General features: G+C 43.9%; 1 protein-coding gene across 1 annotated transcript in view; it reads left to right on the top strand.

Moving 5' to 3' along the window:
- The window catches only part of Igf2bp3 (insulin like growth factor 2 mRNA binding protein 3), a 122,284-nt gene that overhangs the window by 65,147 nt on the left and 32,564 nt on the right, over nucleotides 1–24,573 (top strand). Inside the window, exons 4-5 of the mRNA XM_052173691.1 lie at nucleotides 7,671–7,722; nucleotides 7,811–7,874. Of these exons, the coding sequence (XP_052029651.1) occupies nucleotides 7,671–7,722; nucleotides 7,811–7,874 (116 nt within the window). The remainder of the gene's footprint in view (nucleotides 1–7,670; nucleotides 7,723–7,810; nucleotides 7,875–24,573) is intronic.

Below are 24,573 nucleotides of genomic sequence, written 5' to 3'. Positions count from 1 at the left end.
AATGGTTTTGCTTTGCTGGTTGTTGAGGACTAAGTTAGCGGGGTCTGAATTGTTTGATTTTTTTTTTTTTTTTAGGGTTTTGGTTTTGAGATAAGGTCTTACTATGTAGTCCAGTTAGTTCCTGAATCACAGTCCTCATGTCAGAGCTTGCCAAATTCAAGAATTAGAGGTTTACAGTTATCCACCACCCTGGCTAACTGTAGAATTCTCCAGTCAATCATTGCTGGGTTTAGGGACTGAGGCCTGGAAAGGGCCAGGCTGTCACCACTGTCCTGCCTCTCAGATTCTCCTGTTGGGGTGGACAGTGATTCAAGACGAGTGAAGGAAAAGGTGACAGTGACAATTGGTTCTGGAGACGTTTTGAGGCACTTGAAAGAGTAATTCATCAATGTGGATTACTCAGATGGTCAGGCGAGAAAGACCGTGCTTCAGCTGCCTGCTTTAATCCCGCCTCAGCTCATCTGTAGTGAAGACATCAGCCACATTGGAGGAACAAATAAGAGTACATTTAAGGGGATAAAGCAGAACTGTATATACAAACGTGAAAACGCACTGCTCCTCTGAGTGTGCATAGATAAACAGAAACACAAATGTGTCTTTAAAAAGTTGGGTAAAATTCACACCTTATAAAACTAACCACCATGTACAGTTAGGTGTTAGTGCATGGTGTGGCCACCACTAATTCTAGAACCGTCTCACCATGACCTCTCTCTCAGTGGTCACTCCCACTTGCCTCCTCTCTGCCCCTGACTACCACCTTTTCTGTGGGCTCAGTTATTCAGGCAAGCAGAACCCTGACAGCTGGGGCTGACTAACACCGTTAAGCCTTGCTGCCATAGTTTATCTAGCTGCAGAATGAGATGCTCGTGGGAATGTGTGGAGTGAGTGATGGACAGGGCTGCTTCCAGACAGCACAGTTCAAAACCAGGGACAAGCCGGGCGGTGGTGGCGCACGCCTGTAATCCCAGCACTTGGGAGGCAGAGGCAGAGGCAGAGGCAGGCGGATTTCTGAGTTCGAGGCTTTAATCCCGCCTCGAACAGAGTGTCTACAGAGTGAGTTCCAGGGCTACACAGAGAAACTCTGTGGGGGGGGGGGGGGAGGGAGGAGAAGGAAAAAAAAAAACCTGGGACAGCTGGTGCATTGCCGAGGGAAGTATATGCAAAACAGGATGAGCAGGTCGCGTGAGCGGGTCACCGGGACTTCCCAGCACATGCAAGGAATTGAGACAAGGGTGTGACTTGCTCACTCATCCTTTTAAAGCCATCATGGCTCAGAGGAAACACGGAGTGCAGGATGCCCTTTCTTAGGACCTCAGAGATGATGGTGGGCGGGCCTTCAGGGAAGGTGACTCTCCTGCTTCTGATCACAGGACTGGGTGTTAACATGCCACCTCCTCACCTTCTTAGAGGATCAACTGGTGAAAGTTCATGTCTTTGCTCTAAAGACTGCACACTGGGCCATCTGTGTGGGCCCAGGAGGGCTTTCTTGGTGATCAGCGTGCTGTGCTGCCAGTGATCTCTGAGGGCAAGTCTTCTCAACCTAAAAGCCATCCCCAGACTTACTGTAAGGAAGGGCTTATCCAAAGTACGGTGTTGGTGATATTTTAGAGAAACAATTAGGTGAACCTTTATTTTGTTTATTTCGGTTAGTATTTACTAGAAATGCTTCCTGACACCTGCAATGGCCGAGTGCTTTTTGTTATATATGCAGTCTTTTCAGAGATGGGAGAACAGAGGTCCTGGGCCTGTTCCTGAGGAATCGTGGGTGCATCTGAAGGAAGTTGCTTTGCTCACTCCATCTCTGAAGAGCAGCTTCTGTGGACATGGTCTCTACCTCTTGGCAGGAGGAGTAACCTGTGTCTGTGGTGAGCCTTCACTAGTATCTAAAACTAATTTTAGATCAGCAGGCTGTCAGGTGGCTGAGGATGTTTGGGAGCCCCGCCTTTGACCTGGACTTCAGTGTCACTGCGGTGTGAGGGCTGAGACTGCGTGCGCACCTTTTTCATGAGTGTGTGACAGGTGAACCTGTTGGCTTAACTTACCATGGACTTTGAGTGGAGCTGAGGATTAGCTTTCTTTGCACTCAGGACAAAAGCCTATTATTATCTTTTTTTCATATATTACATACAGACCAAAGTTTCTTCTTCCTCCCCCTCTCCAAGTCTTTCTCCCCTTCCCCCTCAGAAAACAGCAGGTCTCCCAGGGACATCAACCGAACAGGTCATAACAAGCTACAATGAGACCAGGCACGTGCCATCACATCAAGGCTGGACAAGGGAACCCAGTAGGTGCAAAAGAGTCCCACAAGTAGACAAGTCATGGACAGCGTACTCCCATGTTTGTCTTTCTGGGTCAGGGTTACCTCACTCAGGATGATTACAGAAGCTGCCTTTAAAGACAGGATCTTCTTACATGGTGCAGTTTGGCCTCAAACTCTTGACCGCTCTCTTGCCTCAGCCTCCTGTGCACTGGGTTATTGCTATGTCGCTACAGTAGACACAGATGCTATTTTGTGTCTTTTAATCTGTTTCAGGCTTTACTAGGTAGGCATGGAGTAGCAGATGTTAGCCCTACACTTGTCTCTCAGCCCTAGAGGTCAGTTCATCTTTGCTTGGAGAAGAAATGGTGGGCTACTGCTGTGTGGATTGGCAGAGATTGCTGCCGTGCCAGGGTTCTCCCATTGGTCCCATCGCCATGGGAGAAGTAAAGAGCTGTAGCATGGACAACATACAGGGAGTGAGGCCATATGTGTGTGTGTTAGGTGTCACCTGCCAGCTTTAACACCTGGTGTGATGGCAAAGAGAAGGGTTCTGCAACACACACCTGGTAACAACATCACCAAGTGTAATAACTGCTAGATGGTGGGTAAGGAAAGACATGATAAAACGATACTTTTTCCTTTCCACGATCAGATGTTGGGGATGAGAGACAGACACTTTACCACTCAATCTTGAGAATATGGCTGTTACATAACTTGTGGCAGGAAGCCGGTTGGACTGGAGGCAGGCGTGCTGGCCCTGTGTGGTTCAGACAGCACGAGGAGCTGGTATGAAAGCAAGAGCAATACAGGAGAAGGGTTCGGCCGGGCGCGTGTACTTCCTGTGTCTCGTGGGTCAGCTGCAGCTCAGCTTTGTGGAGGTAGAGCTGAGGCTGAGGCCGCAGAGGAAGACTGACTACATTAGAGCTAGAGCTGCGTGCATGTTTTCAGCTGTCTCTTGAGATAATCACAGAGAGAAGAGTGAATGGCACTCCTGGGCTGAAGAGACACATGAGGAAATTGCTTCTCTGATGATTGTGATGGTTTCATTTGTGTGACAAAACTTTTCTAGGGGAGACATAATTCAGACACATCTGCTTACCTCAGATAAGGGAATCCACAACAGACCAAAGAACAGATACCTCTAAAGTCTGACTTGGTGAACCAGTTGGTCTTATGGGGGTTACATATAGGGATATGAGTGAGGGGTAGTCGCAGGAGCAGACGTGACTCAAAGACAGTTGCATGGGCGGCAGCTCACAAAGCTGGGGCCCAGGAGCGCACAGCACGGACTGCAGGCAGCACACTGGCTTGGACAGTGTTGGAGAGTGCCCTGCACAGGTGTCTCAGGCGGTGAAGACCCCTCTGAGGCAGCCTAGCTGTTTTCTGCTCCTTCGTGGCAGCTGCTCTGGTCTCTGCCGGGTTTGCAGCTCAGCTCTACTGAATTTGAGGCTTTTATTGTTTACTCTGGCAGGGAGGGGCCTAGTCAGTCTAGTCAGTTTCAGGGACTTCCTGATGCTTTTGAATTCTTTACCTTCCTATACTTTTAAGGAGCTTCCTCCATGATGGAAAAATCCTTTTGATCTCAAGGAAACTGTTATACATCAATTACACTATCACAATATACCAAGTGTTGTGTCATTTGTTGTTCTTCAGTAATACTCAGCAGTTTGCTGAGATGGAGTTTAGGTACTCTGCAGTCCCCCTTTTGGCATGCACAATGCAATGGTTTTTATTACTTCACTGTTTATTTCCAACCATCATTGTGACTAGAAAGGTTGTGTGTGTGTGTGTGTGTGTTGTGTTTTTTTTTTTTTTTTTTTTTTTTTTGGGAGGGGGCTTCTTTTGGTTTTTTGAGACAGGATTTCTCACTCTGTAGACCAGGCTGGCCTTGAACTCGGAAATCTGCCTACCTCTGCCTCCCAAGTGCTGGGATTAAAGGTGTGCACCACCACTGCCCAACTAGAAAGTTTTATGATCACAAAAAGAACCTCCAGGTGTTTCCGGTCACTTTCCCTCTGCTCCTTCTTTTAGCAACCAGCTGCCTCACTTGTGCTGAAAGGATAGAAAATAATACAGCCTAACTCTAATGACCCCAAGAAGCCAGAAGTTTAAAATGCTATCTTGCTTTGTTAGAAACTAGGTAAAAGGTCACATTCCACAGCCTGCCCTTTGTTTAGACCTAGCCCCACAAGGTAACTGGAAATGGGCTAAGCTTATCTTGCTTCTGTAAACTGCTTATGCCATTACCCCTATGCAGGAGTTCACGCAGCTATAGACATTCACGAAAATAGGAAACTAATTGGTCCACTCTACGCAGGCTCCGATAATTTAAACTGATTATCCTAAAAACTATGGAGTGGTACAATTGGCTCGCATTTCGAGGGCGTCGCCTTCCGGGGCGTGGGGTGCTGGGGCACCCTCGGTTTTTGGGGTCTTACAGTGCCTCTATAGGATTTGGTATTCTAGACATTCATACAGGTGGAATCAGACAGTGTGCCTGGCTTCTGGCATTTGGTGTACTATTTTTAAGGTGTGCCTATCCTGTAATGTATGCAAATGCTTCCTTTTGTGACCAAATGATGGTTCTGTATCAGAGAGTGCCTTGTTTTCTGCTTCACTCATCAGCTGATAGATGTTGAGGTAGTTTCTAATCTAGGCTGTTGTAAATGATTTTGATGCACTTTTGTTGTTTTGTTTGATTGTTTTGTTTTTTTGAGACAGGGTTTCTTCTCTGTAATAGTTGGTTGTCATGGAACTTGCTCTGTACACCCGGCTGGCCTCAAACTCCCTGAGGGTCTCTGCCTCTGCCTTGTGAGTGCTGAGGTTAAAGGCATGCACCACAACTGCCCAGCAGACCTTGATTCTTCACCACCATGTTCAAGAAAGCAATAACCTTTGCATGTATCATGTAACTTTCTTTACTATTTGTGCTTTTGGGTGAGCAATGTAAGACAAAGGTCCTATATTTTTGAGTGATTTTAAACCCTAAGTCCTAAAAGGAAAAACATCTAACAAGACATTCCTTCCGAGACTTAGCTTGCCTCAATACATTCTTTTCCCTTCAGTTGGGTTTTAAACTTCACTAGGCATGAAGAAATATTTCCAATCCAGGTTGAGTAAAGTAAATTCACTTAAGTATGGATTCTGGTTTGTGAGAGATTTGTGGAGATGTTATAGAAGTAGGTAAGGGACCTGGGGGGAAAGGGAGGGAAAGCACAACAATATTGAGTGAAGAGAGTCCAGCAAAGAAGACAGCACAGGCCCACGGCACACCTTCCTACCTAACACGCAGGGCGAGCCGACTGCGCAGGCTTGTACTCTTAGCGAGGGGCGGTTGCCTTATGTAGACTAGACTGGCCTCAAACTCACTTGTTTCTGCCTCCTGGGTGCTGGGAGTAAAGACACCATTGAACTCACCCAGTGTGAAGGATAATTAGGTCATTGGTACCTCTCCCATCCTCAGAGTCATGATTATCCCCAGATTTGCCCATAAAATTTTTAAGGCACCAAGGACCCACCGAATCCCTCTGTAGCCTGTGTGTAAACTTCCCACATGGCACCCAGTTATGCTGTTAATCTGCTCACAACCAAATACCAGGGTTGATGCTGCACCTTTTCCCCCCTTTCTTTTTTCTTTTTTTTTTTTTTAAAGGATTACAATTTTGTCCATTTTGGTTTTATTTTAAAATCACATTTGTGTTTGCTTGCCATTATTAGTGCAGTAGTTGGCAAATTCTGTACAGTGAACTCAGAAACCAGAAGCATTTACTTATTCGTAGGAATGAGATGATTAAATGTACAAGAATTTTTTTTTTTTTTTGGTTTTGTCTTTTGTTTTTTTAAGTCACTGTTTCTCTGTGCAGCCCTGGCTATTCTGGAACTCGTGTGCCACTACTGCCTAAGATGTTTTGTTTTGAATATGTGAAACCTAATAAAATAATACATAGTAAAAATGTGAGATACATATTTCCTAAACTCCAAATTTTACTTGTACATGCACATGTATGTGCATTTGTATGTACTAATTGTGTATATTCATTCTGCATGCACACATGTGTAAATGCATATCATACATCCTCTGCAAATGGAAGTCTTGGCCCCTCTTGGCCCCTTTGCCATTTTGGAGAATATTGGCTCCACTGGTTTTGTGAATTTTAGCCATGTTGTCTGTGGGCCACAGAGCTTAGCTTTGTCTCTGGAGTAGTAAAGTCGAGGTGGCAGAAGCAAAACTAAGAGCTAATATATTTAATTACTGAGCAAATTGCTTTCAGAAAGAACTAGGAGTGATTAAGTAAACATTAAATAGGTAATTATCCCTTTCTGCCTGCTCCTGTCCTCCACGACCACCCTTATGCTGCTGTGACTTTCAGTGTGCCACGTTACAGCTACACAGCGCGTTAGAGGCCAGCCTGAGTCATGTGAGACCCTGTCTCAAAGGACAAAGAGAAGGCATTCTTAGAAGTTAAGAAGTCAACCTTCCTTGAAGAAGAAAGGTCATTCCCAGACAGCTAGTAGGCAGAAGCACAAAATATACCCCAGAAGGTGAAGTATCCTTTGAAAAGTGCTTGAGAAGGAACGAACCCCAATGAAGTAGGAAATTACCTTTAAAATGTAGCATGCCTCTTAACAGTTTACTTAACAGTAACAGTCTGTCCTGAGGCCAGAGGACAACTTCAGGGACTTCTGCTTTTCATATTTTGGCAATTAAATTAATAAGTAATTTGCTGTAGATACATAGAAACTAATTTTGCTAAACATTTGGGGGGAGCTGGAAGCTAAGAGCAAGTGCAGTTGCCTTGTGTGGTGAGGCAGAGCCCGGTGCTTGTTATAATGACCCTGTAATTACTACTTAATAGCTTCTCTCAGAACAGGGCATAGCTCGGAGAGAGGAGACACCTTCGTGTCTGTTTTTCACTCTTGCTCAGCTCGAGAGAGCTCACAGCACCTCTGTAAGCATCTGCATGCATGCTGACAGCCGCTGCAAGGGTGCTTAATTCGCTGTGTGCCCCGTGCTTACCCTGACCTGCTAGAGTCAGTGGAGCCATGAAAGGGCCATCTTACAGATAGACTCTTTAACATAGGCCCCATCTTACCACTGTGAATTCACAGAGGAAGTGAGATCTGTGTGTGAGAACTAGCATGCACCTGCCCTGTGTCTGCGAAGCCCTGTAGCTGCTCTCACATTTGCTGAGGTCAGCAGGTACCCACCAAAAAAGAGGTGAAGGCTGGTATGGGAAAGGGCAGGCCTGTTAGCAGAGGGGAGCAGTGAGTGTGTTCCTTGCGGTTCTGTAATTCAAAGCCCCAGTTAATTCTTTGACTCTTTCCGTCATGATGATTTGACAGCATAGTCCTGCCCTGTTAATATCTTGGGAAACTCAAAACTTAACCATTTTCTCTCCCCTCCTGCTAGGTGCTGGATAGTTTACTAGTCCAGTATGGAGTGGTGGAGAGCTGTGAGCAAGGTACCTGTCTTCTGATTTGCTTTTAAATTTATAAAAGGAAGGAAGTGGAAAGAAACTAACCAATTCTCTGTTTCTCTCTTCCCCGCAGTGAACACGGACTCGGAAACGGCGGTTGTAAATGTAACCTATTCCAGTAAGGACCAAGCTAGACAGTAAGCAGCCTGGAACCTTGTCTATCTGTAATAACTAGGTTAAGTTGTAACAGTCACTTATATTGTGTAGTTTCTAAATTGAAGATGGGCTAGTGGCTCACAAAAGGAAACTATATTTTGTATGTTTGACTCTATAATTAATGCCTTTTAAATCTGTATTACTATTGAAAATCTAAGTTTTAAGGTTTGTTCCGTTTTTAACTTTTCTTTAATACCATTTTCAGAGTGATGTATGAAGCTGAACTACAACCTATTTGCACAAAGGGTCTGAATATTTTTCCATGTTCTGTAACCTGCCTCCTTATTCTTTGGTGCTTTAGCACTGTGTTAAACTAACAAGAGTTAAATGTTGTTTTCCTCCCTGAAGTTGGTTGTGATTACACAGTTCACTAGCTGAGCACACACGGAACCAATGCAACTTGCAACTGGCAGCTTTTGAATCAACCCATGATAATTTCCCAGCAGTGGGAGAGAAAATAAGGTGTCCACAGAAGCTGCCTTTGCAGCTCGGCCTGGATGCTGAAAGCAGGTGTGGGACAGAGCCCGGGGCAGCCAGGACTGTGACTGGAAGTCTCACTTGCCTCCTGTAGAGGGATGGAACAGACTGGTCTCTTGTGTGGGAGAGTTGGAAGGACCCCCTGGCCATCCCTAAGCCCTGAAGGAGAAATGGGAAATGGCATTTAGCAGTGTGAATCCAGGTAGAGCTTGAGGGAGCCTCCATGCGAAGGGGGAGTCCCACCCACTCGGAGAGGATCTGCTGTGGGTGCTGCTCACTTTAGGAGGCAGTCAGCAGCCCATTGGAGCCCTGGCGCTGGCAGTCTGGCCAGTTGTTCCTCATCTGGAGAAAGATTTCTAGAAAGACCCCTACCAGTGGGCGGTCCCAGAGCAAGTGTTCAGGCACTGACTACGTACGGAAACTTAGCAGCAGCTTGTCTCTTGGGGGGATGAACTTCAATCAGAACAAGCATTGTTCAGCCAGGGGAGTCTGAGCACAGCCACAGTCTGTAGAGCCACAGCCTCAGGTTCCAAGACATCTACCTACCAGATGTCAGAAAGGACTGCAGGAGACAGGCCCTGCAGGAAAATCCAAGTTAGGACTTAATCAAGGAGCTGACGAGATGGCTCCACAGTTAAGAGCACTAGCTGGTCTTCTAGAGGACCCAGGTTCAACTCCCAGCATTCACATGGCCGCTTACAACTGTCTGTGTAACTCCAGCTCCAGGAGATTCAATACCTTTACACATAGATGCAGGAAAACACCAGTGTGTAGAACATAAAAATAAAGAAGTCGTTTTAAAAAAAGACTTAATTGAAAAAAAGACATTATAACAGACATCATTGAAATTAAGAAAATCATTAGAAGTTACCTTAAACAAAATCCCATCTATTCTACTGAGTTGGAAAATTTAGTACAAACAGACATTAGTCTATATGCTTATCACCAAACAAAATTAAACTAAGACGACATGAAGATTTTAAGTAGATCTGTAACAGTTGATGAGACTGAAACACTAATAAGAAAAGTACCCTGGCTAAAAGCATTTAGGCTGAGACGAATCCACTGCTGAATTCTGCCATCTCTTTGAGAAAGACCAGTGCTCCTCAAACTAGTCCATAAATTAGAAAATGTAGGAAAACTACCAAACTCTATCAAGCTAGTACTAACTGCATACCCAAACTAGGTAAAGAGAAAACAAAAAGAGAAAGTTATAGGCAATTTTTCCTGATGAATTTAGATGCAAAATTTCTCAATAAAATATCTGGACAATAATTAAGTAATACACCATAAAGATGTTTCATGGTGATTACCTTGGCTCCACTCCAGATATGTATTGATGTTTCAACATATGCAAATCAATAATTTTATATATAAATGGCCTCAAGGACAGAAATCATTAATTTCCATATGTGTGAGAAAGCCTTTTAATAAAAATCCAACATCTCTTCATGAGAAAGCTCTGAATACACTAGAACTGGAAGGAGTGCATCTCAGCCTAATACAGGCTAATATCATGTCAGCCTGTCACACCAGATGGAGAAAACCTCAAACTGTTTCCATTAAAGCCAAGTACAAGAGCTGGGTTCTCTGCTCTTATTCAGTACAGAGCTTGAAGTCTTTATTAGAGCACTCAAACAAGAGAGGAAAATAGGTTTTACAAATCCAAAAGGAAGTCTGACTGTCCTCACTGGTAGCTCTTATGCATGTAAAACTAAAGACTCGAGCAGAAAGCCCTTAAAGCTGAATAACCCCCTTGAGCAAAGTAGCAGGACACAAAATATAGCATAAAAAAAGCCAGGAGCCTTCCTGTATACCAGTGACAGACATACTGAGGAAAAACCAGGGAAATAATCCTATCAACAACTGACTAAAATATCTTTGAATAAACCTAACCAAGGAAGCAAACCCAAACCAAACAAAGCAAGTTAACCAATGACTGCCCAACTTGAGACCCACTCTATGGGGAGAGCCAACCCCTGGCGCTATCCATGATGCTCTGCCATGCTTGCACACAGGAGCCTAGCACAACTGTCTCCTGAGAGGCTTCATCCAGCAGCGGATGTAAATGGATGCAGAGACCCTCAGCCAAATGTTAGGCAGAGCTCAGGGAACCTTGTGGAAGAGTCCTGACAGGATTGAGCTAGCGGGAGGGGCTGAGGACACTATAAGAAGACCTACAGAGTCAGTTAATCTGGGCTGGGGGTAGGGGGCTTACAGAGACTGAACTACCAACCAAAGAGCTCACATGGGCTGGAGCTAGGCCTCTAGGGTCTGTCCCTCACAGACACAGACTCTGTCAAGTGCCTTTGGATCCCTTTCCCCTAGCTGGGCTGCTTTTTCTGGCTTCAGTGGGAAAGGATATGCTTAGCTTGGGGGTGGGCAGGGAGGGGCTCTGGTTCTCTGAGAAGTGAGGGGTAGGGAGAGAAGGGTAGGAGGGTGGGAATGGGAGGAGAGGAGGGAGCGGGGCTGTGATTGGGATGTAAAGCAAATAAATAAATCAATAAAAAAAGGAAACACAGGCAGATAGAAAAAAATCAAAATAAAACAATAAAAAGTATTGAGCTTTTCTGAAAACAAAAACAAAAACAAAAAAGACCTTCAAAAAATTTAAAACACTCAAAAGAAATTGACGACACTAGAAGATGGAAAGACTTTCTGCATTCTTGGACTGGGTGGTTGGTACTGTGAAACGAACTGGCTGTGCTACTGAAAGAAATGTGTGTGTTTCACTCAGTCTGTGTCATCATGTATGGAACCATAAAGGGCCCTGGATGTAAAGAGGAATCCTGGACATGAAGCACAGTGCTGTGGCTGTCACCACACCTGAGGGACAGAGGCAGGGTGCTCTGAACAGGGAAACAGGGCTCGCGGTTAACAGTGGGACCCTCTTCTGACGTAAAGGCTTTATAACAAAAAGGGAATGTTACTCAAGAGAAGAGGCAGCTTACAGAAGTTCAAAGTCTTTGCTGGGCATTCATTTGACAGAGGATTAATAGCTAGATATATATCTAGATTGGATAATATCTAATACAATGAAATAAAAAAAACTGAACAAGAAACAAAACAATGCTGTCAATAAATGATCCAGTGAAATAAATGGACCACTCTCCAAAGAAATACAGATAGCCAATAAAAAGTTCAGCCTTACTAGTGATGTGATATAAAACCCCACTATATTGGAATGCTATCTCTCCTAGTCAGAAGATCAACTATTAAACAAACAAACCAACAAACCAATGTTGGGAGGATGTGAGCCAAAGGCAAGCCTGCCTTGTTGCTGGGCTCAGCCAGCATGGTAATCCATGCATGGAGGTCTGACCAGATCTGCTGCTCCCGGGCTATCCTCCCATAGCACTCCAGGTGAGCAGCATGTCTCCGTATCTAACGTTTATTCCAGTGTTATTCCCATAGCTAGGATCGGAGCAGGCAGAGGTATCCAGAAACAGGGATGCACAAGGAAGGAGTGGGGTGTGTGTATACACAGGGAATTTTTTGTTTGTTCAGGTTTTTTGTTTTTGTTTTGTTTTTGTCAGTGAAGACCTTTATGTGTCTTCTGTGGGTTGCACTTAGGTCATCAGACATGTCTAGAAAACGCCTTTACCCACTGCGCATCCTACAGCTCCAGAGTTATGGTTTTGACTGTGTGATCTTGTAGAGCTTAAACTTGTGAATTGTGAATTGTGTAGCTGCTTCTCTGTATTCTCCCAGGGCTTTCAGACACCTTACCAGGTTTGCAGGAGAAAATGGTTTTGATAATTTTATTTATTTTCATAAGTGAGACTGAAGCTTTTAACATGCTTAACTTGTAAGTTTTCCTTATCTGCATCTTTATTTATTTACTTATTTATTTAAAGTACAGTCTCTTTTATGAGACCTTGGGCATTATGCTATTGCAGGATTGTAACGTCAGTGTTTTACAGTCTTGCTCTTTAACTGCCATGGAAGAAGAAGAAGAAAACACCCCTCCCCTCGTGGGCTGTGCTGTGCAGCCGTTTACAGCCGTGGGGAGAGAAGCCTGGGAGCAGCAGGCTTCCCCGCCATCGGCCGGAGGCCAGGGGAGGGTCTCAGGTTCACCTTGAGCCAAGTTCCTGTTGGATGGAACATTCGAGATAAGCCTGGGTTTTGGAGATGGCTGGATGCCTGTCCTGTGCTTATGCCTCTGCATTTTTTTTTTATTCGATATAATTTATTTACATTTCAAATGATTTCCCTTTTCTAGCCCCCCCCCCCACTCCCCGAAAGTCCCGTAAGCCCCCTTCTCTTCCCCTGTCCTCCCACCCACCCCTTCCCACTTCCCCGTTCTGGTTTTGCCGAATACTGTTTCACTGAGTCTTTCCAGAACCAGGGGCCACTCCTCCTTTCTTCTTGTACCTCATTTGATGTGTGGATTATGTTTTGGGTATTCCAGTTTTCTAGGTTAATATCCACTTATTAGTGAGTGCATACCATGATTCACCTTTTGAGTCTGGGTTACCTCACTTAGTATGATATTCTCTAGCTCCATCCATTTGCCTAAGAATTTCATGAATTCATTGTTTCTAATGGCTGAATAGTACTTCATTGTGTAGATATACCACATTTTTTGCATCCACTCTTCTGTTGAGGGATACTTGGGTTCTTTCCAGCATCTGGCAATTATAAATAGGGCTGCTATGAACATAGTAGAACATGTATCCTTATTACATGGTGGGGAGTCTTCTGGGTATATGCCTAGGAGTGGTATAGCAGGATCTTCTGGAAGTGAGGTGCCCAGTTTTCGGAGGAACCGCCAGACTGCTTTCCAGAGTGGTTGTACCAATTTGCAACCCCACCAGCAGTGAAGGAGTGTTCCTCTTTCTCCACACCCTCTCTAACACCTGCTGTCTCCTGAATTTTTAATCTTAGCCATTCTGACTGGTGTAAGATGAAATCTTAGGGTTGTTTTGATTTGCATTTCCCTAATGACTAATGAAGTTGAGCATTTTTTAAGATGCTTCTCCGCCATCTGAAGTTCTTCAGGTGAGAATTCTTTGTTTAACTCTGTACCCCATTTTTTAATAGGGTTGTTTGGTTTTCTGGAGTCTAACTTCTTGAGTTCTTTATATATATTGGATATTAGCCCTCTATCTGATGTAGGATTGGTGAAGATCTTTTCCCAATTTGTTGGTTGCCGATTTGTCCTCTTGATGGTGTCCTTTGCCTTACAGAAACTTTGTAATTTTATGAGGTCCCATTTGTCAATTCTTGCTCTTAGAGCATATGCTATTGGTGTTCTGTTCAGAAACTTTCTCCCTGTACCGATGTCCTCAAGGGTCTTCCCCAGTTTCTTTTCTATTAGCTTCAGAGTGTCTGGCTTTATGTGGAGGTCCTTGATCCATTTGGATTTGAGCTTAGTACAAGGAGACAAGGATGGATCAATTCGCATTCTTCTGCATGCTGACCTCCAGTTGAACCAGCACCATTTGTTGAAAAGGCTATCTTTTTTCCATTGGATGTTTTCAGCCTCTTTGTCGAGGATCAAGTGGCCATAGGTGTGTGGGTTCATTTCTGGATCTTCAATCCTGTTCCATTGATCCTCCTGCCTGTCACTGTACCAATACCATGCAGTTTTTAACACTATTGCTCTGTAGTATTGCTTGAGGTCAGGGATACTGATTCCCCCAGATTTTCTTTTGTTGCTGAGAATAGTTTTAGCTATCCTGGGTTTTTTGTTGTTCCAGATGAATTTGATAATTGCTCTTTCTAACTCTGTGAAGAATTGAGTTGGGATTTTGATGGGTATTGCATTGAATCTGTATAGTGCTTTAGGCAAAATGGCCATTTTAACTATATTGATTCTACCGATCCATGAGCATGGGAGGTTTTTCCATTTTTTGAGGTCTTCTTCCATTTCCTTCTTCAGAGTCTTGAAGTTCTTGTCATACAGATCTTTCACATGTTTGGTAAGAGTCACCCCAAGACGTCAAAATGATAGGAAGTAACAATCACTATTCCTTAATATCTCTTAACATCAATGGACTTAATGCCCCAATAAAAAGACACAGACTAACTGAATGGATACGTAAACAGGACCCTACATTTTGCTGCTTACAGGAAACACACCTCAGGGTCAAAGACAAACACTACCTTAGAGTAAAAGGCTGGAAGACAATTTTACAAGCAAATGGTCTCAGGAAACAAGCTGGAGTAGCCATTTTAATATCAGATAAAATTGACTTTCAACCCAAAGTCATCAAAAGAGACCCTGAGGGACACTTCTTGCTGGTCAAAGGAAAAATACAAAAAGAAGAACTGTCAATCCTGAACATCTATGCCCCAAATGCAAGGGCACCCTCTTTCGTAAAAGAAACATTATTAAAACTAAAAGCACACATTGCACCTAACACAATAATTGTGGGTGACTTCAACACTGCACTTTCCTCAATGGACCGATCAGGAAAACAGAAACTAAATAGGGACACAATGAAACTAATTGAAGCTTTGGACCAATTAGATTTAACAGATATATATAGAACATTCTATCCTAAAACAAAAGAATATACCTTTTTCTCAGCACCTCATGGTACCTTCTCCAAAATCGACCATATAATTGGTCACAAGACAGACCTCAACAAATATAAGAAGATAGAACTAATCCCATGCCTCCTATCTGATCACTATGGAGTAAAAGTGGTCTTCAGTAGCAACAGAAACAACAGAAAATCCACATACACGTGGAAACTGAACAATATTCTACTCAATGATACCTTGGTCAAGGAAGAAATAAAGAAAGAAATTAAAGACTTTTTAGAACACAATGAAAATGAAAACACAACATACCCAAATCTATGGGACACAATGAAAGCAGTGCTAAGAGGAAAACTCATAGCCCTGAGTGCCTCCAAAAAGAAAATGGAGAGAGCATACATTACCAGCTTAATGACACACCTGAAAGCCCTAGAACAAAAAGAAGCTATTTCGCCCAGGAGGAGTAGAAGGCAGGAAATCATCAAACTCAGGGCCGAAATCAATCAAGTAGAAACAAAGAGAACCATACAAAAAATCAACAAAACCTGGAGCTGGTTCTTTGAGAAAATCAACAAGATAGATAAACCCTTAGCCAGACTGACCAAAGGGCACAGAGAAAGTATCCAAATTAACAAACTTAGAAATGAAAAGGGAGATATAACAACGGAAACTGAGGAAATCCAAAAAATCATCAGATCCTACTACAAGAACCTGTACTCAACACAACTGGAGAATCTGGAGGAAATGGACAATTTCCTTGACAGATACCAAATACCAAAATTAAATCAGGACCAACTAGACCATCTAAACAGTCCCATAATGCCTAAAGAAATAGAAGGAGTCATAGAAAGTCTTCCAACCAAAAAAAGCACAGGACCAGATGGCTTCAGTGCAGAATTCTACCAGACCTTCAAAGAAGAGTTAACACCAATACTCTTCAAATTATTCCACAAAATAGAAACAGAAGGAACACTACCCAATTCCTTCTACGAAGCCACAATTACGCTGATACCAAAGCCACAAAAAGATCCAACAAAGAAAGAGAACTTCAGACCAATTTCCCTTATGAACATCGATGCAAAAATACTCAATAAAATTCTTGCCAACTGAATCCAAGAACACATCAAAATGATTATCCACCATGATCAAGTATGCTTTATCCCGGGAATGCAGGGTTGGTTCAATATACGGAAATCCATCAATACAATCCACTACATAAACAAACTCAAAGAACAAAACCACATGGTCATTTCATTGGATGCTGAAAAAGCATTTGACAAAATTCAGCATCCTTTCATGCTTAAAGTCTTGGAGAGAACAGGAATTCAAGGCCCATACCTAAACATAGTAAAAGCAATATACAGCAAACTGGTAGCCAGCATCAAACTAAATGGAGAGAAACTTGAAGCAATCCCACTGAAATCAGGGACCAGACAAGGCTGCCCCCTTTCTCCTTATCTTTTCAGTATTGTACTTGAGGTACTAGCTCGGGCAATTCGACAACATAAGGAGGTCAAAGGGATACAAATTGGAAAGGAAGAAGTCAAACTATCATTATTTGCAGACGACATGATCGTCTACCTAAGTGACCCAAAGAACTCCACTAGAGAGCTCCTACAGCTGATAAACAACTTCAGCAAAGTGGCAGGTTATAAAATCAACTCAAGCAAATCAGTGGCCTTCCTATACTCAAAGGATAAGCAGGCTGAGAAAGAAATTAGGGAAATGACCCCCTTCACAATAGCCACAAACAGTATAAAGTATCTCTGCATTTTTTTTATCCCTTTAAAAAACTCTTTCCTTTTCTACCATCTGATGGTGGTGCACACTTTTAAGTCCCAGCACTGGAGGTAGAGGCAGGCAGGACTCTTGAGTTTGAGGTCAGCGTGGTTTACAAAGCAAGTTCCAGGACAGCCAGGGCTGTTACACAGAGAAACCATGTCTCAAAACAACAAAGCATTCTACCACCTGAGCTCCATCTCCGGCCCACCCTCGTCTCTAACGGGGAATCACTGGCACTCGTGGCTCGGCTCGCCAAGCTGCTGTAACAGCTGTCTCTTCCAACACGTAACTTAAAAGCTGGGATGCGCTGTGAGCTCAGGTGAGCAGCCATCCTGTTCCTGCAGCATGTTCCTAGGTGCTGGGCCCTGCCCCGCCCAGCTGCTCCTCACTGTGCTCGCCTGTAGGGCACGGTTCACCCTCAGTCAGTTCTAGATCTAGGTTGTATCTGAGAGGAGTCCTCTGAGACACCTTTGTCTAAGACAGAATCTACCTTGGAAATTCCTGCCACCTTGTAGCTAAGAAACGTCAGAGATTGTAGCACAGGTATCAAAAATACAATACCTATTTTAAGCTTAACTCTTACATTACTAAATAATTGAAATAAAAGTTGGAACGAAGTTTTAAAAACTGCTCGGTACAGATCCGCTTGAAGCTCTTGCTCTTCTCCTCCGTCCTCTCTCTCAGGGAAGCCAGACAAAGCTTTCACAAGCTGCTTCCTGGAGGGTTTGTGTATATGAAAAAGGACTTACTAGAGTGGTGTGCAGTTTGATTTCACACACTCCTTTGCTTATACATCCTTATTCCTATTTTTATTAGAAGGCTCAACTCGGACAAGGGCTGCAGCCCAGGGGAGGAGTGCTTGAGGATGGGTTGCAGCTCTGCATACGTTGGTGTGCTGTGCATGTCTGCCGTCCCAGCAGGCCTTGGTGCCGAGAAAGTGGGAAGCCACTCTACGTGAGAGTCTGTCTCAGACCAAAACAAAAAACCAAACTATCAGTGCGTTGAATCCATCCTTGCAGATTGTTTTGGGGCTCATAAGGAAGTGTTCAAAGTGGCTGGGTGCCAGCAGTGACACCTTTAATCCCAGCACTCAGGAGACAGAGCCAGGCGGATCTCTGAATTAAAGGTCAGCCTGACCTATGGATCAAGAGAGCTACACAGAGAAAACCCCTTCTCGAAATATAAAAACAAACAGTAAAACAAGTGTTCAGAATAACTTGGCCAATAGCAATGAGGGGGAAAATCCCATGTAGACTTAAAAATTATGTGAATAAATGTATTATGGGAAAGAAGTTCAGAAGACTGATGAAAGAGGATTGTTGGTCTGGGCTAGCCTGAGCTATGTAGCAAGACCCTGTCTCAATAAAAAACAAAACAAAACAAAAACATAAAAAAAAAAAGAAGTAGAGCAAACAACAGGACAAATTTCATGTCATTCAGAAATGAACACTGTTACATTTTCCACCTTTTAATTTTACTCCTGTACATTATAGCTTTCAGAATTAGTTTTACTGCATTGCTTTGTGTATTTTTCTTTTTAAACTATGAGTTTATTTGCACATGTGCATGTATGCACATGCTTTAGTGTATGTGGGGAGGTCAGATGACAGCTTCCAGGACTCAGTTCCATCTTTTCATCCTCTAGGGCTGGATCATTAGCCTTGGCAGCGACCTTTACAGACTGAGCCATCTCAGTGACCCCACCTTGTGTTTGGAAACACAGTCTCTTGCTGGGACCTGGAACTCACTGAGTGCTAGGAATCTACCTGTTTCTGCTTCCCCTGGGCTAGGATTGCAAGTGTGTGCTACTGTGTTCTTTTGTGGGTGCTGGGAATCAAGTTCAGGTGTTCTTGCTTCCATAGCAAGCACTTTACTGACTGGACTGAGCCCCTGGTATTGGATTTTGTTTTTCTTGTAGTAGCACTTTACTCACAAACACTTTAGTCATGAAGCCCTCTGTAGGTAAGTGATTGTGCTTGGTCTGTAATTAAGATGCATTCATACAATGGTGTTCCTAGGACTTTGGTAATTTGTGCTTAATTTATTATCAACCTCTAATTCTTGGTATGCCACCCTGTTTCCTGAAACTACCACTGAGTGCCACAGACAGGAATACAGGCTTGTATGATTTGTGAGTATAAGACTTAGAAGGCCAATATTCAGGGCTATGGCTGATGAGGTTTATCTTGCCAGTGGGGGCTTTTGTAGAGAACCATGGCTGTGCAGGACTGTGTGAGGCAAAGCTGACCATCCTAGCTGTGGTGGTTTGCGTATGTCTGGCCCTGTTAGGAGGGAGGTGTGACTTTGCTGCAGTATGTGTGGCTTTGTTGAAGGAAGCACAGCCTTGTGGTGGTAGGCTTTGAAACTCTGCTCAGTGTGGAAGAGACGTTCTGTCCTGGCTGCAGTCAGATCAAGATGCTGAACCCTTAAGCTCCTTCTCTAGCACCATGCCTGCCTCATGTTGCCATGCTTCCTGGTCATAATAATAATGGATTAAACCTCTAAAACTGTAATCCAACTACAATTAAATGTCTGCATTTGTAGGAGTTGCTTGGGTCATAGTGTCTCTTCTCCATGGACTGGGGTATTGCTGTGACAGTCCTGACTTTGTTTGTTTGTTTGTTTGTTTGTTTGTTTGGAGGAATGTAGATTTTGAGATTTTGTATTTGGAAATCCAAGGAATGCTTTAAGTGGGACTTAATGAGCCACCCTTGTCGAAATTTGGAAGACATTGGTGTTGAGGTTGAATTGAACTCTGGAGATAATTTTTATGATGTTTTGGTGAAGATTGTGGCTGCTTTTTGCCCTTGTCTGAAGAGTCTACCTGAGGCTAAGGTAAAGAGATTTCAACTAATTGCATTGACAAAGTAAGTCTCAGAAAAGCCCAGCAGAGACTTCCCCCTGGTTTACTCTCATGAAGAGCATTTTGATCAAGCATAGCAAGCTGAGAAAGGAAGAATACAAAATGCATGTTTCAGGGAATAAAGGGGCGCCAGGGAGTCCAGTGGGACGCAGTCCTGTGCTCAAGGAGAGAGATACACAGAGTAAGTGGTAACGCTGTGGCAAGATCCCACCTAACTAAGCTTATTGTTTAAATGTTTGCAGTTGAACAACGGATACTTACACTGCTATAATCTGGTAATTGCTTGTATTTTATTCACATATGATTGTGTGTCAAATTGACATGGAATGATACAAGCTTTTGAAAGAGCTTAGATCCTGGTGTGGTGGTACATGCTTTTAATTTCAGGACACAGAGGCAAGCAGATCTCTGAGTTCAAGGCCAGCCTGGTACAGAGCAAGTTCCAGGTAAACTAAAGTTTAAGTTTAGGGGTGGTGAAACATACCTTTAATCCCTGTATTCAGAAGATAGAGCTGTGCAGATTGAGTTCAAGGTCAATCTACAGAGAAAGTTCCAGGTCAGCCAAGCTTAGGCCGAGAGGGAGTTGGAAAGTAGAAAGCTGATGATAATGTAATACAGTTGGGGGTTGGAGGTGGGGAGTGGGGGGCTGAGGGGTGGACGTTCCAGCAAGCAGCTTTGGCCGCGTAGCTCTGGCTTTAGTCAAGAATAGAAGGGATTACTGGGACAATTGATGCTGGTTAGCTGGAGCTAAGAAATTAGCAATGATTAGGGGGAGACCAGCATCACCTAGGTCAAATCTTCTGGGAAGTGTTTTCTGAGAGTGCAAAGAAGCTGTGTTCCAGAGATAGCCGAGGTTGTACCTCATGCTACAGCTAGACTTCGTAATGTGTGACAGTCACCCAAGTGGTACTGGTTTTGAAGGCATGAAGGGGTCATGGAGAGCAGCTGAGGTTTGGCACTGTGAGAGGCCATGGAAGGCCATTGGTAAAGGTGCAGCCCCAGTTGCAGCTGATGGCCCAGGTCTGGGGGTCAGGCAAAGAAGCTGAGGCTTGGCCCCATGGAGGGAGCCTGTGAGAGGCTACTGGTGAAGCCTAGCTGTAGTGGGAGAGCTCAGCTATTGGAGATGGCAGTACCAGGGGATGATCACCAAGAACAGCAGCAGCAGTGGGGTGGAGCCAGCCAGAGCCCAGAGTGCTACAGAGCGCAGACCTGGAGAAATGACCCAAGCCCTTTGGAGGAGTCCAGAAAATCATGTGTGAGTCCCACAAATTAGAAGAAGGTATAAAGTTGATGTTCCTTGGATACCCTGAGTTTTAGAGATGTCAGAGTCATAGGATACTTGGCTGAGGAAAGCTACTAACAGTAGAACCAACCCAAGAGAATAAAGTTTTTGGAGTCATCAAAGCTGAAAGGAGTTGGAGATCCACAGAGTGCTTTGACATCAGACATGGAGATGCAGGATTTGGAGTTTGCCTAGCTGGCTTCTGGTCATGCTTTGGTCCAATATTTCCTCAATATGATGTTTCAGAATAGTAATGTATATCTTTTGATGTTGGAAGTATGTGATCTACTTTTTTATTTGATAGGCAATTACAATTTTATTTTATAAATATTTTATATTTATTTTATAGGCAATTGCAATTAAGAAATTGCATGAAACCTAGGAGATGGGAACTTTTGAAGTTGGGTTACATATATTCTGCATTATGTTATGGCTAGGTATGACTTCCATAGAGTTATGTGTTTGAATAAGCCTTTATGGGCCAGGGAGTGAAATATGGTGGTTTGAATATGCTTGGCCCATGAGAAATGGCACTGTTAGAAGGTATGGCCTTGGTGCAGAAGTGCATCACTGTTGGGGTGGCCTTGGAAGCTCCACCCAGTGGGGGAAGAGTCTATCTCTCCTGGCTGCAGTCAGATCAAGATGCAGTATTCAGCTGGGCTGTGGTGGCGCACGCCTTTAATGCCAGCACTTGGGAGGCAGAGGCAGGTGGATTTTTGAGTTCGAGGCCAGCCTGGTCTACAGAGTGAGTTCCAGGACAGCCAGGGCTATACAGAGAAATCCTGTCTCGGAAAAGAAAAGAAAAGAAAAGAAAAGAAAAGGAAAGGAAAGGAAAGGAAAGGAAAGGAAAGGAAAGGAAAAGAAAAAGGAAAGGAAAAAGGAAAGGAAAAAGGAAAAAAAGATGCAGTACTCTTAGATTCTTCTCTAGCATCATGTCTTCCTAGATGCTGCCATGTTTCATGTCATGATGATAATGGACTAACCTTTGAAACTGTAAACCAGCTACAATTAAATGTCTACTTATATAAGAGTTGTTCGGGTCATGGTGTCTCTTTCCACAGCAGTAAAACTCTAACTAAGACATTAGCTTAGGTATTTCATCTTTTAATGAACCCATAGTTCTGTTGGATTAGGGCCCCACCTGGTCCCTTATTTATTTGTATCCACTGCCCCCAAAGATTTCAACTGCAAATACCATAAGTTTTGATGGCTACATTAAAACTGTATCGTGGTACAAAGAGAGAAGCGCATTTGTGACTTTTAATTTTTATGTATTTTGTTGTTGTTGTTGTTGGTCGCCCCCCGCCCCCCCCCAAGACAGGGTTTCTCTGTTTAGCCCTGGCTGTCCTGGAACTCACTCTAGACCAGGTTGGCCTTGAACTCAGAAATCTGCCTGCCTCTGCCTCCCAGGTGCTGGGATTACAGGCGTGCACCACCATGCCCGGCCATTTGTGACTTTGAAAGGTGGTTAGGTCATTGTGTTAGCATGTATCTCAGCAGTAGTATGGAAGTAAGAGGAGACCTGTGGGATTGTTCTGTGGCATCTTTCTATGGAAGAACATGTACTTAGTAGGCACAAGACACTGGGTACAACTGTTACCGAGACACTGAAGCAGCCCATCAGCTTAATCTTTAGTTTTCTATGTGGGGTAACAAATACCAAACAGAAACATGGTCTTTCTAGGGTAGCATGGGTACTTACAAAGCTGGGTGAGAGCGGGAGTCAGCCATCCGTATTCTTTCTCATCCATATCACTGTGGGTAAGAATAGCACCAGCCATCGTTTCTTTAGACTTCCTCCCTCCTCTTGCTTCTCAGGTTGCACTCCTGTTCTAGTACGACCTTTTTTGTGTTGTTCCAATAAACTTAATACAGTTAATTATTATAAACCAGAAAAACACATTTCATAATTTTAAAAGTTACATCTATTTATAATTGCCCTTGAGTATGGGCTGTGTCTTAGAGTTTTACTGCTATGAACAGACACCATGGCCAAGGCAACTCTTATAAAGACAACATTTAATTGGGACTGGATTACATCATCAAGCTGGGAGCATGGCAGCATTCAAACAGACATGGTGCAGGAGTTGCTGAGAGTTCTACTTCTTCATCTGAGGGCTGCTAGGAGAAGACTGGCTTCCAGGCAGCTAAGACAAGGGTCTTAAACCTCACGCCCACAGTGACACATCTACTCCAACAAGGCCACACCTCCTAATAGTGCTACTCCCTGGGCCAAACATATTCAAACCACCACAGGTTGTGTCTGTGTTTGTGTACAGATGTCTGAGGGTACATATAAGTCTGCTCATGTGTGGAAGTCAGAAAAAAACATCCAGGGTTGATGCTGTCTTCCACTGCGATAAAACCCCATTCTTCTGTTTTGTGTCTACAAATCACAAAGATCTTTACCCGTTAAGTCACCTAACTGGCCCATTCAGCATCTGAATGATTTAGAATAGCAACACAGCTCCGGGATTGGACAGCAGCATATAAGCAGCGTATACATTGGATAAAGTGCCTGAGATATCTCTTATTCTCTCAGGTCTTAGTGAAAATACTACAACTTTTTCTCAGTTTCAGCAGTTGGTTTACAATCTGTAACCTACGGAGCTTTAGCCACTGCTCTCAGCAAGGTGACTCCTGAACTCTCTTACGTTCTGACCTTGTTTGCAGTGTTGTGATTTGAGGGAGAGCTCAGCTGTGTCAGTCACACGCACAGCTGAGTGCCCCATACAGCTGTGTCAGTCACACGCACAGCTGGGTGCCCCTGGTATAGCTGTTGTCTTCTTGCTCCCCAGAGTCGCCTGTGCCGAGACTGCGGGCCCTGACTGGACTGGGCACCACACTTTGATGTTTCCTCACTTTTCCAGGAGGATCTCTCCCCTCAGAGGAACATTATTTAAAGCAGTGCTGTAGAAGGTACACACTGTGGTTTCTGCCAAGTTGGGAGAAACCTGTTTCTCAGGACGCGTGTGTCTTTGTTTAGAGTGTTCTGGAATACTCAGAGGCATCTGGCAGCATACACTTTCCTCTGTTTATCCCCATGAGGAGGATGTGTGCGTGTCTCTCTCTGGCCCTTTTTGTAACGTTCCTGGCTTCATTCCATGGTAAGATTCTGCTAACTGCTAATGACAGCAGTGCCCAGTTTCATGATGAAGGGCAGACGTGAATGGTCTCCTTTTTATGTTTATAGAAGCATTTGTGATTCCTTCATTTAGTTGAGATTTTTGGAAGAATCTTTCATGATTTCTTCTGGCCTTCAGAATGGCTTTAACTTACTTTAAATCTTTAAAATTGTTGAAACTCCAATTTTGTGGAGTAAATAGGCATCTATTAATAAAACGTCTCCATTTTCTCCCTTCAGATCTAGGCAATGTACCCCCCCCCCTTTTTTTTTTTTTTGGTTTTTTGGTTTTTTTCAAGACAGGGTTTCTCTGTGTTGCCCTGGCTGTCCTGGAACTCACTCTGTAGACCAAGCTGGCCTCAAACTCAGAAATCCGCCTGCCTCTGCCTCCCGAGTGCTGCGATTACAGGCGTGCGCCACCACGGCCCGGCGAGGCAATGTATCTTACAGCCCTTAACCTACACTCACTGAAGGAGAAAACAGACTGTGTGCGGTCCTGTTCCTGAGGCTTTCATTGGTGATGAGTTGGCCTCTGATGTTTGTGTAAAGCATGCTCTCCGACATAAAATCATGTGGAAGCTTCCCCCCACCCAGAGAAGTTGGCCCCAGAGGGCTGCCCGTCAGAGCCACAGCGGCCTTCAGCAGACTCTGGCGGTCACTCGG

This window comes from Apodemus sylvaticus, chromosome 2, assembly GCF_947179515.1.
Source record: "Apodemus sylvaticus chromosome 2, mApoSyl1.1, whole genome shotgun sequence".
Lineage (NCBI taxonomy): Eukaryota > Metazoa > Chordata > Mammalia > Rodentia > Muridae > Apodemus > Apodemus sylvaticus.
The sequence above is the reverse complement of the archived record's forward strand: the minus strand, read 5'-3'. Positions and strand labels throughout refer to the sequence as shown.